This window comes from Piliocolobus tephrosceles, chromosome 13 (assembly GCF_002776525.5).
Source record: "Piliocolobus tephrosceles isolate RC106 chromosome 13, ASM277652v3, whole genome shotgun sequence".
In the NCBI taxonomy this organism is placed as follows: domain Eukaryota; kingdom Metazoa; phylum Chordata; class Mammalia; order Primates; family Cercopithecidae; genus Piliocolobus; species Piliocolobus tephrosceles.
Window position 1 is genome coordinate 111116595 of NC_045446.1, and position 12047 is coordinate 111128641.

General features: G+C 47.5%; 1 protein-coding gene across 1 annotated transcript in view; it reads left to right on the forward strand.

Annotated features, from left to right (window-relative positions):
• The first annotated feature begins 1272 nt into the window (after window positions 1-1272).
• The window catches only part of SORL1 (sortilin related receptor 1), a 180451-nt gene continuing 169676 nt past the window's right edge, over window positions 1273-12047 (forward strand). Inside the window, exon 1 of the mRNA XM_023208488.3 lies at window positions 1273-1816. Coding sequence (XP_023064256.2) covers window positions 1532-1816 — 285 coding nt within the window. The 5' untranslated portion in view covers window positions 1273-1531. The remainder of the gene's footprint in view (window positions 1817-12047) is intronic.

Consider the following 12047-nt stretch of genomic DNA (forward strand, 5'->3'; position numbering starts at 1 on the left):
GGAGAAAATCGGGTGTGGGAGGAGGTGGGAGAGTGCAGAATCTGAGGCAGAGGTCTCCAGCAAGTCTGGCATATGGGGTAGGGTAGGGTGGTTGAATGCTGGCTTCAGTGAGATGAGGCAAGCTGGCCTGCCTCTGGCAGGTTGTCATTGGTAGTCCTGGGTAGAGGAGGGGGCTTTGGGAAGCTGACTGAAAAGCACCTGAGTGGGCAGGGGTAGGAATCAGGCTACCATGGCTTGTTGGAGATGAGGAACATTGTTGGAAAACTGAACTGACCATCCCTTCCTTCCCCTGAACAGCAGCTTGTATGCAACTATAGAGGTAGTCTCCCTTTCAGCCCTGCTTGCTGTGTCTTTATTCTTATCAAAAACCAGGATCTGAGTCCAGAGGGCAGTGAAACATAAAATGAAATAGGAAAGGTTGCAGTAGTACATAGATTTTGGCTGCTCCCACTAACCTGCAAAAAAAAATTTTCCTTGGGCGTACCTTAGCAGTACCATGGCAGAAGTTTTATGTTCTGCGGTTCACAGAGTTTGGCTCTTCAAGCTGAATGTAGGGTTAATCTAAAGTGTGTCCTCCCTCCTCTGTGGGTGTTCGCCTAGCTCCTGGCTGTGGGTTGAAGGGACTGGTAAATGTGTCTATTTTACTGCTGAGGCAGGGTGGCTCAGTGCTTGGTCACCTTGGAGGGATCATAAGCAAGCCGCCGCTGGGGCCCTGTGCCACGCACAGGTATTCATGCGTGCGTGCAAGCACACCCTGTATAGCTGTGTAATAATTGTCCAGGTGTGGTGCATTCTTCGTCAGATGTACCCTTGGTTTTACTGCCTCTGTGCAGCATGTTTATTTGCTGTGCTTCAGGCGGGGGCACGTAGCTTGATAAAGGGTAGTTTTTGCTGTGGCCCCTGCAAATTACGTCTTGGTGCCCAGAGTAGATGAAAAACTGAGTTTCCCAATGGAGCGGGTTCATCCGGACTCTGACTTGTTGGTTGCGTTCTAGGAGCTAATTCTGTGGCTCTGGGCTCTCCCACGGAGGTGGGGATGAGGCCGGGGCCCGGGGGGAGGTGGTCTTGTGACGGGACTGAGGGCTGTGCACTCAGGAAAGTGGCCACGGTTTAAGACGACCTCGACACGACCCTGTATAGGAGGCAATTAACTCCAGAGAAAACGAGCGAGCCCCACGCAACTCTACATTCCTGCAGGGAGAACAAGGAGGTGTGCCCGCCAGGGAAGGGGACGCACCCTCGTCGGCGCTTGCTGCCTTAACTTCCCCATCCCCGCGCCAGGGAGGGGCCGGAGTCGCCGCCGAGGCCGCCGAGCGCAGAAAGTGCGCGAGCCTCACACGTGACGGCGCCGCGCCGAACCGAGCGGGACCTGGCGCCAGCGGCGGCGGGCGCAGCGGGGTGGCCCGGAGCGGCGCGGGCGGCCTGGAGCCCCGGGAGCGGCGCGCGCGGCCCCGGCCCAGCGGCTCTCCTAGCCTCGCGCTGCACATTCTCTCCTGGCGGCGGCGCCACCTGCAGTAGCGTTCGCCCGAACATGGCGACACGGAGCAGCAGGAGGGAGTCGCGACTCCCGTTCCTATTCACCCTGGTCGCGCTGCTGCCGCCCGGAGCTCTCTGCGAAGTCTGGACGCAGAGGCTGCACGGCGGCCGCGCGCCCTTGCCCCAGGACCGGGGCTTCCTCGTGGTGCAGGGCGACCCGCGCGAGCTGCGGCTGTGGGCGCGCGGCGATGCCAGGGGGGCGAGCCGCGCGGACGAGAAGCCGCTCCGGAGGAAACGGAGCGCTGCCCTGCAGCCCGAGCCCATCAAGGTGTACGGACAGGTGAGCAGTTTTGCAACCCGCCTCCCTCCAGTTTTTTCCTCTCCCTGCACTTCCTCATCCCCGCATCCATCCGTTGCAGTCGCTTCCTAGGTGCAGGCACCACTGGGGACTTCCCGGCTTGCATTTGTTTTTTTCCTTCACGAGTACAACCGTCAGCACTTGAATCGCATTGATCTTTCCTTCTTCCTGTCGATTTAGTAAACGTGTTCCAGGTAACTCGTCGGGTGCAGTGCGTATTACCCCAGGGTGTGTGCAGAACGATGTAGTTTCCGGCAGGTATAGGAGGGGTGCACCTTCATTTTACATCTGGATAAAAAACCGGCTTTCTTTAGTGTACCATCAGTTGGCAGTGGAGGCGAGCACCCTGCAGTTGCGGTACACTTACACAGAACAGCACGAGGTGGGGGTTTCCACACTTAGCATTATTAGCACAATAAGGTGGGCGAACCTGAAAGCTTGTCGACTGTCTCTGTACAGTCAGACAAGAGGTGTGTGTGCGTGTGTAAGGGCTGAATTTTTAATTTTTGATTTTTGGCTAGGGTATGAGATGCTCTCCATTCCTTCTTCCCACCCTTCAAGATACTGACTCTCCCACCCTCTTCAAGATAACTTTATTTTGGAGAGGCATACCCCTTATGGCACTTGGAGATTTGAAATGACTGCAGGAAATTTGGTGGGCATTATTATTTTATAAGTGATTTATTTCTATCCAGGCAATGGGTTTATTAGATCATAAGTAATGTGAATTTCACTTTTATGGTCAGACTTACTGCGAGGAATTGCAGATGGAGTTTGTAGGTTCGGATCAGCCCTGGCAAAATTAATTTGACCGTGTTATTGCCTCATGAGATTCCCAGTCCTGCAGTTAAGATTGACATCAGCAAAAGTATAAAGTCGGTAGGGGAGAAAAAGTAGGAGCAGAGGAGGTGGTAAATACACTTGTTTTCTAGAGTCAAATTGTTTCTTTTAAAGTAGAAATTATTAATAAAAGATTACCCTGAGTTCTGCCTTTTCTCACTAATTTCACTTTAGCCATTTCTTCAGGAAATATATAGAGTTAAATGTTCAACCCTTGGATCCAGGACGAACCTTATAAACATATCACCCTATTGTGTCATTTTGTTGGTGAAGAAACTGAAGCATGGAATGGTGAAGTGACTAGTCCAAGGTCATACCGGGAAGGTGGCCTGCTCTCTAGTTTTTATCTGCATTGTCTGAGTGACCTTTGCTTGATTGCAGTCACCCTGTCTTTATGCAGTGCTGTTTAAATACCTCTTTCCTAAAATAAAACAGAACTGGTATAAAGGGGGAAAGGATGGTGGTGACTGGGTGGGTGCATTAGACTTCCCTCCACTATTGGCCCCTGGGCAAGAGTGTGTGCCCCAGGGCATGTAACTAATGGTGGCCACAGGCTGCAGGAACCTGCATGCTCAGTTCCTCTTGGGCCCAGATCCTTGTCCCCCATCCCCACCCCATATGACAAATATATGTATTAACAAAAAGAAGTCATCAAGGTCCTTGCTTTCAACAGCGACAACGGCATGGGGCTGATGGAGGGTGGGAGGAGGAGTAGGAGGAGGAGTGGCCTGCGTGTTCATTGGGCCTCCCCAGTCAGCCCAGCTCTGCTGTGCTCTTGAATCAGCATTCTGGGAACTGGGAGTTGGGGGCTGGTGGGAGACAATCCCTCGAAGTGCTCAGGTCCCCTGAAGCTGTAGTTTAGGTTGAGGAAAAAGCTTTCTGGTTTCAAAAATACACGTACAGGTGCCATTTCTTTCTGGGTTTGGTTTGTGAAAAGCTCCAGGGGATGTGGGGCAAGTTGGACATGAACTCTGTTCTCATTGGGAGTGACTTCCAAACCCTGGGCTTTTGAGTTTCTGGGCCAGCCAGATTGAGTTTGGTTCAGCTGAAGGATGGAGAACTAGCAGTCAAACTCATAATGAGGAATTCCTAACCAGAGGGTGAGGATGCAAGGGTGAGATTTTTCTTCTCTGTGGCTGCCTTCCTATGCCGTTGTTGCCTCTTGCTCTGAGGTTAATAAGAAGTGGAATTAATTGGAATCTGTAAGGATTTGAGTCAGATAAAAGGAAGAACTTCCCCGTACTGGGCTTTCTGCCACAAGTTCTGTCTAGTGCAGACACTTCAGAGTGCAAGCTGAAGGGGTTTGAGGTGCCCCTCTTGGAACCCTGGAGTAACTGACATCTACTTGGAATGATCTTTCTAGCAAGGATGACCATTGCCTCTGTGTTTCCCTGGGGCAGACCTGGTTTCTAAGTTGTCTCTGGTGGTTAAGAATAGCACCCCCTTCACTCTCAAAAGTGTCAAGATGTGACAATAAGTTATATGGTCCTACTTTTAGCCTTAAGCCAAGTTCCACTTTATACTCACCGCTTTCCCCTTCAACGTTTAAACCTAAGGAATGGTGATGTTTTCCAACAATACTGCTTGACTTGAATGTGGTTCTGTGGAAGTGCAGTGGGGTGGGGAATAAAAATTCATTCCCGCTTTTAGGAAATGTACAATTTAAGGAGGAGAACAAGCAGCTGTAGATACAGGCATGTCAGTGTACCAGGACGGGAACCAGGAAACATGGTCACAAGAAACCAGCCACAACTCTACAATGGTGTGATAATGGGCTGTGACATGCAGCGCATGGGAGATGGAGCGATAAGGGATGGTGGGCTCAGACACTGTCCAGCTTCTTGCCCTCTGACCTTTGAGTGAGGTTAAGAGGACACTAGCAGTACAGAGTAGGGCTGGAAGCAGAAGCTGCCTGAAGGAAGCAGGCCTGGAGACAATGTTAAGGCCACCAGCTTCAGGGGGAAGAGAAGGGAAGGCTTTCTCAGGGGAATACTTGCATCTGAGAAAGAGCCATGTGCTGGAGTCAATGTCGGTCCTTTTTCCTCTGCTTTGCTAACCTCTTGGGTAAACTAGGCTTGGTTATTTTGACTATTTTCCTCCTCAGTTTCTCTAAGGTGGGGAGATTGGCTTCTGCCATGATTAGTTAAAGGCACATTTGTGATACTGAAATGTGGTTGTAGAGGTGAAAATAATTTGCTGGCAGATATCAGGACTTTTCTGCCCATGTTCAAGGCTCACGCCTGTAATCTTAGCACTGTGGTAGGCCGAGGCGGGTGGATCACCTGAGATCAGGAGTTCGAGACCAGCCTGGCCAACATGGGGAAACCCCCTCTGTACTAAAACTACAAAAATTCACCGGGCGTGGTGGCGGGCACCTGTAGTCCTGGCTACTCAAGAGGTGCAAGGAGAATCGCTTGCACCTGGGAGGTGGAGGTTACAGTGAGCCGAGATCGCGCCACTGCACTCCAGCCTGGGCGACAGAGCGAGACTCCGTCAAAAAAAAAAAAAAGAAAAAAGGCAAAGTTTAGAAGTTGAACCTCTTCCTAAAAAGGCCAAGTCCAAGAAGAGGAATTCCCTATTTTATGCCACACTGAATTTCCTCCTGATTTCAAGTAAGCTCTGTCTCTCTGTGCCATCATGCCTGCTTTTTCCTCTGCCTGAAATGGTCTTCCCCGACTCTCGTCCTTGCCTGGAAAGCTCTTATTCCATTCTTTAACATCCAAGGAATACCTCTTGGTATTCTCAGGCTACGGTGGGAAGAGTTTCTTCTGAGCTTGGGTGCAGCACTTGCTGCCTGGTGTTAGAATTCCTCAACTGTCTCATTTTCCTATTTGCTCCTTAAGGGCATGGATCAAGTTCTCTTGTGTTTCCCTGGCACTTGGGAGGCCCTTAATGAGTATTTGTGGACCAGCAGCGCACCTGGAAGAAGAGAGGCCTGGAGGGTAGGAAGCAAATTCACATTATATAAAATGTATTTATAAGGAGGAATGTAGTGAACCACACATGGATAGTGAAAATGAGTTGGCTTGTTCGGTAGTGAGGATGCAAGTGGCATGGCCCTACAGATAGTGGAGTCCCAATTTTCCTGTGCTATATGGGAGTTATTTTGAATGAAGAGCTTGGATTCTATTTTACAGAATCCTCCCTTTTAGGGCTATCATTCTGGTTTATGCTAATGGTATTGTTTTGGGGAAAAATCCTTTGGAATGAAGCACAAAGCGTAACAGGATTTACAGGTTTATTTTCCTTCCAACAAGCTCTCTCTTCATAATTCCTACATTTTAGAGGCCAGGGAGTATTCAGTGTCCTGATTTGAGACTGAAAATAAAGTGTCTATTACAGCACAAGGCCCTGGGACAAAGGGCCTCCTTTGGGGGTGGAATACCGTTTAGCTTTAGATCTCTTTTGAGTAGATTCTTCCATGATACACTTGCTTGGGAAAGAATTAGCCGGTTGATTCTGAAGTGAGGATGTTTGACCTGTATGCTTCCAGAATAAGATGAGAAGGCAAAGAATTTGCTGTTTCAGATTGGCTTCTACGTAGCTGAAGAGTTGCTTTGGGCCTTGAGTTGGCTCAATAAGGGCTGTGACCTTGAAAAACTCTTCCTGGTTCCACTTGGCATCTTTTCTTAGGGAGCTCTGTGCCCAGTCTCTGGCCACTTTTAGTTCATAAGTAGCTTGCATGGTTAGAGGCGCAGAAGGTGGAGGCTTTAAGAGGTGGAAGGAATGGAGGAAAGGGGTTGGTGAGGAGAGTAAGGAGGTAGAATTTCAAGGGATGAAATAAAAAGCTATCTGATTAGGTAATGCACATTTACAAAACAAAATTTGTACAAAAGAGTATGTAGTGACAAGTAAATTTCCTTCCCTCTCATGCCCCCTGTTCACCCAGAGCTCCTTCCCAGGTGGCATCCATTGTTATCAGTCTTTTTGTGTATCTTTCCAGAAATAGTCTCTGCATGTACAACATGTATGTACATAAAATTTGAAACTTGAATTATAAGTGGCTTCCTGTTATCTGGAATCCCTGGTATCCTGAATAATGAGATTAACTTGAGCTTTAAATTATATTTGTGATATTATGGTGGTGAATTGTTAGAAAATTACCTGAAGTGTCATAATATAAAATAGATGATTACTTTTTTTCCAGGCCAGGTGAGAAAAACGTCATTCTCCTTTCACTTCAAGGGTTCTTGCAGAGCAGGAGAGCAGCCTGATGTAGCCCTCTTATAACTTGAAGAGATGCTGGAGCACAGTTCCCTTGAGATGTGGAGTCCAGGCTTGTAAGAGCATCAGAATACAGTGATCACAGATCTTGGTTTTAATTTGTGTTCTTTCCGAGAATATTTTCTCTATGCTCTGTAAAATGAAGTTAGTGGTATGCTTAATAAATTGCTTTGAGACTTGGGATCCACAAGGCAGATCCTTATAGCAACGAACATCCCAAGGCAAAAGGTGGATGTTGTAGGAACGTTTCATTGTCAGATTTTGGTCTTTTCCTCCTTAGAGATGACAGCCATCTTTGTAGTGTCATTGCTGAATCCCAGGGCGGAGAGAGCTGGAGCCAGCTTTGTTCCACCCACTGTAATGGAGGGACACAGGGGGCAGTCTTACCATAATCTGGAGAGCAGATAATCCAAAAAATAATCCATTTGCTTTTGCTATGTATGTATTTAGTCTTTTTTTAAAAGCATTCATTTACCTTCCTAGTTAAGTTTTGCTTAGGTGAATATTAAAATGAGTTTGCATTCTCTGATCTATTGATAAGGGAAATGGCTGGCATCAATGTGTTCAGGGAAAGGCAATTTGGAGTTTAGAATTTTAGACAAGAATTCAGATGCAGATAATTGAGAGTTGATAAAAATGTATTAAATGTTTTAAATGCATAAAAATGTATTAAAACCTGGGGGCATTACATTGACCTTTCCTCCATTTATTTGGGTTTAAATAAATGTGATGGAAAGTAAAAGAGAGCTCACTCCATTTTTGGTTTGAATATTCAGGGATTAGTGTTTCTCCAGAGGTGGTCTGGGCTGTGGGGTTGAGACATTCTCTTTGTTGATGAATGTAGGACCTTCCTATGCATTTTCTAGGTATGCCAGACTCTGTTGGCAGATGTTATAGTCAGTCTAGCCACGTACATGCAAAAATCAATTTCCCTCAATTTAAAATGGACCACAGTTAATTTCGACCTAATTTATTGGTTTATCGACCTGCGAACCCTGGGCCTTCGAAGAAGTGGCATGGGCGGCCTTCAAGTACTGAAGTGGCTGATGAAGCTAAAAACCAGAAAAGGCAGGATGGGCTCCTGAGCAAGATCAAGATTTGGGTTTCCTCCTATGTTATTGTGAGTTGCTCAGTTTTTAAAAACTGTAACATGACCAATGCTTTGTGCATTTTATGGTGAGTTCCATAAAAATAGGACTGCATAACGATCACAAGTACAATAGTGTGTTAAAAAGTAATTACAAAGTTCTGTTATCCACTGGGTTTATTATAACGGTAACATCCATGCCCATAGCACTGCTACTAGCCAAGAGCTGGAAGATCCTATCTTCCTGGTCACATCCTGGACCCTCCGATGTGGCACTGTTCCATAGATCTTCTGTGAGAGTGATGTTCTCTGTCTGTGCTGTTCACCACATTCACTAGTCAGATCTGGCCATTGAGCAGGTGAAATGTGGCAAGTGTGACTGAAGATTTGAAGTGTCTTTCGTTTAATTTTAACGAATTTAAAGTCGAAATAGCCACATGTGGCTCTTGGCTACTGTACAGACAGCACAAGCTTTGATGAGGCCTCTTCTTCCCACCTGTAGGCAACCTCTGCTTCACCCAAGAGAGAAGTTCCTGCAAAGAGCTGCTCGTGTAGGCATCGCAAACAGGGCAATAAAAGCAAGAGCGGAGGGCTCGGGTCTAGACCCTAGGTGTTGGTGGCTGCTGACTGCCAAGTTGAGTGTTAGGAGACAGTGGCCCTTCTTTCCTAGGTAGGAACTTACCAGGGGACCGTGGCGGGCCAAGTGGGTCCAGTTATTGACTCTAGGGCATGCCTCTGCACAGTTGCCTCCTTCCGTCAGTCACTTAGTCAATGAAGGCTGGCTATTCACAGGGTGAACCAAATCTGGCTTCACTTCTCATCTGGCCTTGCGCAAACACTGCACTTGTGTTGGGCTTCGCTAAGGTGGAGTGCAGACCCTGCACGTTCTGTTTAGCAATGAAAGATGTAAATAGTGCCTTAACAGTGGGGCCATCTCCCTGCCCTGCCCTTTGCTTCCTGTGCTCTTGTTGACTTACCTTGATGTAGCTGGGTCTGTCTGTCTTCCCTTCAACCCTCCAGATTGGCATGAAGACAAACACTACAGGCGTGTGGTCTTCATCTTTGCATATAAACCTCCCCCTCTTCTTGGCTGACCTTTTAACTTAGCGTGCCATTGCTCTTGCTGCTGCCGCAGGCTCTTAGCTTGGAGAATCAGGACCCTTCACAATGATTTATCTCCAGTCCCCTGAATTAGATTCAAAACACAGCTACGAATTCTCAGAAAGGCAGGCTGATGTGATTATATCCCAAATCTGAGTGGCTGACAAGGGCAATAAAAAGATGTACCTATATCAAATGCATTTGTGCCGTGTGGAGACCGATATGTTGTTTATTATGTCCCCCCCCTTTTGGGGAGTTTTTAAATGAAGAAGGTAACTGATGTGACCTCTATTATTTAGAAGAGAGACTAGCCTGTTGGGTAGAAACCCTGGGGGAAGATGGCTAGGGTGAATCTTATGTGAAATAAATGTGGGGTTGAATCAATGGGTGGGCCCTCAGTTGGGATTTTAATATTTTAGGGTTACTGAGATGATTTCCTTCTGACTTTGGTGGGCTGGTGAGCTGAGGCATAGTGTCATGATGATTTTTTTTTTTTTTTTTTTGAGACCGAGTCTTGCTCCGTCACCCATGCTGGAGTGCAGTGGCTCTATCTCGGCTCACTGCAACCTCTGCCTCCTGGGTTCAAGCGATTCTTGTGCCTCAGCCTCCTGAGTAGCTGGGATCACAGGTGCGCGCCACCACGCTTGGCTAATTTTTTTGTATTTTTAGTAGAGACGGGGGTTTCACCATATTGGCCAGGCTGGTCTCGAACTCTTGACCTCATGATCCACCTGCCTCGGCCTCCCAAAATGCTGGGATTACAGGTGTGAGCCACCATGCCTGGCCTTGATGAAATTTTTAACTCTTAGAAAGCCTCTGTGCCCAGAGGCATTGGAAAGGCTGGTATGAGCTGGTTGAGCCCGGAGGGCCCTGGGTTAAGAGCCACCTGGGGAGAAAGGCTAGCTTGGAAACTGTGGCTGGGAAGACTTTAATAGGTACCTGTGAGATAGCAAGCTATAGGGTTAGGGTCCCAGATAGTTAAGGATCCCTTTTCTGTATTAGCCCAGGAGATACATGCGAGACAGATCCATGTGTCTCTGCCCCAGGGACTTGGGAAGAAAGGCCAGTGCTGGCTGCCCAGGGATCTCAGCCAAGGAGCCCGAGATGGCAGGGAGTGAGGACACAGCAGAGTGGGGTGAGTGTCCTGTGAAACCGGGAGTGTTTGGAAGGACTTGCATGTTTTAAACCTGTGCTCAATTAATTGAGTAACCTGAGACTCTGTACCTATGACTTACCTCATCTTTGTATATTTCATTCCCTGAAATTCTCTCACTGAGTGGTTAAAAAAAAAATCTGCAGCTAACTGTGCACGTGGTTTGCTGAATTTGGCAAGGTGTGCTGTTGGTGGTGGTGGTGATGGGTGGGGTGGGGGTGGGAACGGTTACTGCAGAAACAAGGCCTTCAATCTCTAGAGGAGAGAAATGAAGGAATGGATGTGGAAGTTGGCTAGAGGTGAAAGAGCTATCTAAACAGAGCTGGGGGAGTTTAGCTAGCAGATCAGAGCCTGTGGGACGTCCGCCTGTTGCCTCACCTCCTGGTAGCCCAGAGGGCATCTCATATTACTGAGAAATTGGCAGAGCCATGGGGTTTAATGCACTCCCCCTTCTCCATTAGTCTTGTTTATAGCTTCTCTCACAGGGTGGTGAGGAAGCCACTGATAGGGTATAGAGGCCTTCAGTTCTGGGTTGTAATGTTTAAATGCTTTTCTCTTGGGGTTAGGAAAGTGCTAGAAAACAGTGTCACGTCTGGGCTGGAGCCTTGGGACCTGGAGGTTGGGTTTCCCCAGGTTTCGGAGTTCGGCTGGGAATCAAGGAGAAAACTGCCTGTGAGTTTCAGTTAGGCGGGAGCTCCTAGCTTGACTCAGGCGTGCAGCGTTTTGTCGTTTTATATATGTCATCGCTTGCTCTTAGGCCTCACACTAATGTTAATGTTTTATGTGGAGCCGTTTTGTGAGGAATGGCTTATTTTGGTTGAGAGGCATTTGGTAATGAAAAGAAATGATGTTTTAGTGCGTCGGAGTTTATGAAATGACATCCATGGGTTGCATGTCATTTGATTCTTACGACAATCTTGAAAAATGGGGAAGATAAGAATGATTATTCATCTCATTTCAGAGATGAGTATCTTGAGGCTCGAAAAGGTGAAGTGACTTACCCATAGTTAAGACAGGTGGTAAACCGGAGAGATCAAGACTCAAACCAACCTGCTAACTTGTTTCAGATTTACGCAGACACATTTGTCTGTCCTAAGTATTCTAGTGAAATTTTTGATCTCAGGCGGGGATCCACAGCTTTTTTGCAGTGCCTTTTTTTCCCCACCTTTAAAACCTGGAGATCTCATATAATTCCACTTTCTCCTGGCCACACTGATCTTGTAATTTCTCAAACACAGCAAGTATCAAGGCCCTTCTCATTCCTGGCTTTTGCTCTGCCCTGCCTTAGGTCTGGGTCTCTGTTCTCTGCCTCACTTCTCCATCCCCTTTTCCCTAACTCCTCCCTCTTCATCCTTATGGTGTCAGTACATAGGTCAGGTCTTCCGTGCAGCCTCACTTTCTCCTCGACATGATGTTAGGTCCCCTGTGTAACAACAGTAATTCAATCATGATTCCTGGAATTCATTGTTTAATGCGTGTTTTCCCTACTATATTCAGAGCTGTTGAGGCAGGACCTAGAAGCGTGTTATTTTTCTTTCTTTTTTATTTTTTGAGACAGGGTCTAGCTCTGTCGCCCAGGCTGCCACTGTTGGGTAGAAACCCTGGAGGAAGATGGCTAGGGTGAATCTTATGTGAAATAAATGTGGGGGTGAATCAATGGGTGGGTCCTCATGCAGTGGCATGATCATAACTCACTGCAGCCTCGACCTCTTGGGCACAAGCGATCCTCCCACCTCAGACTCCCTAGTAGCTGGGACTACAGGCATGCGCCACCAAGCCTGTCTAATTTTTGTATTTTTTGTAGAGAT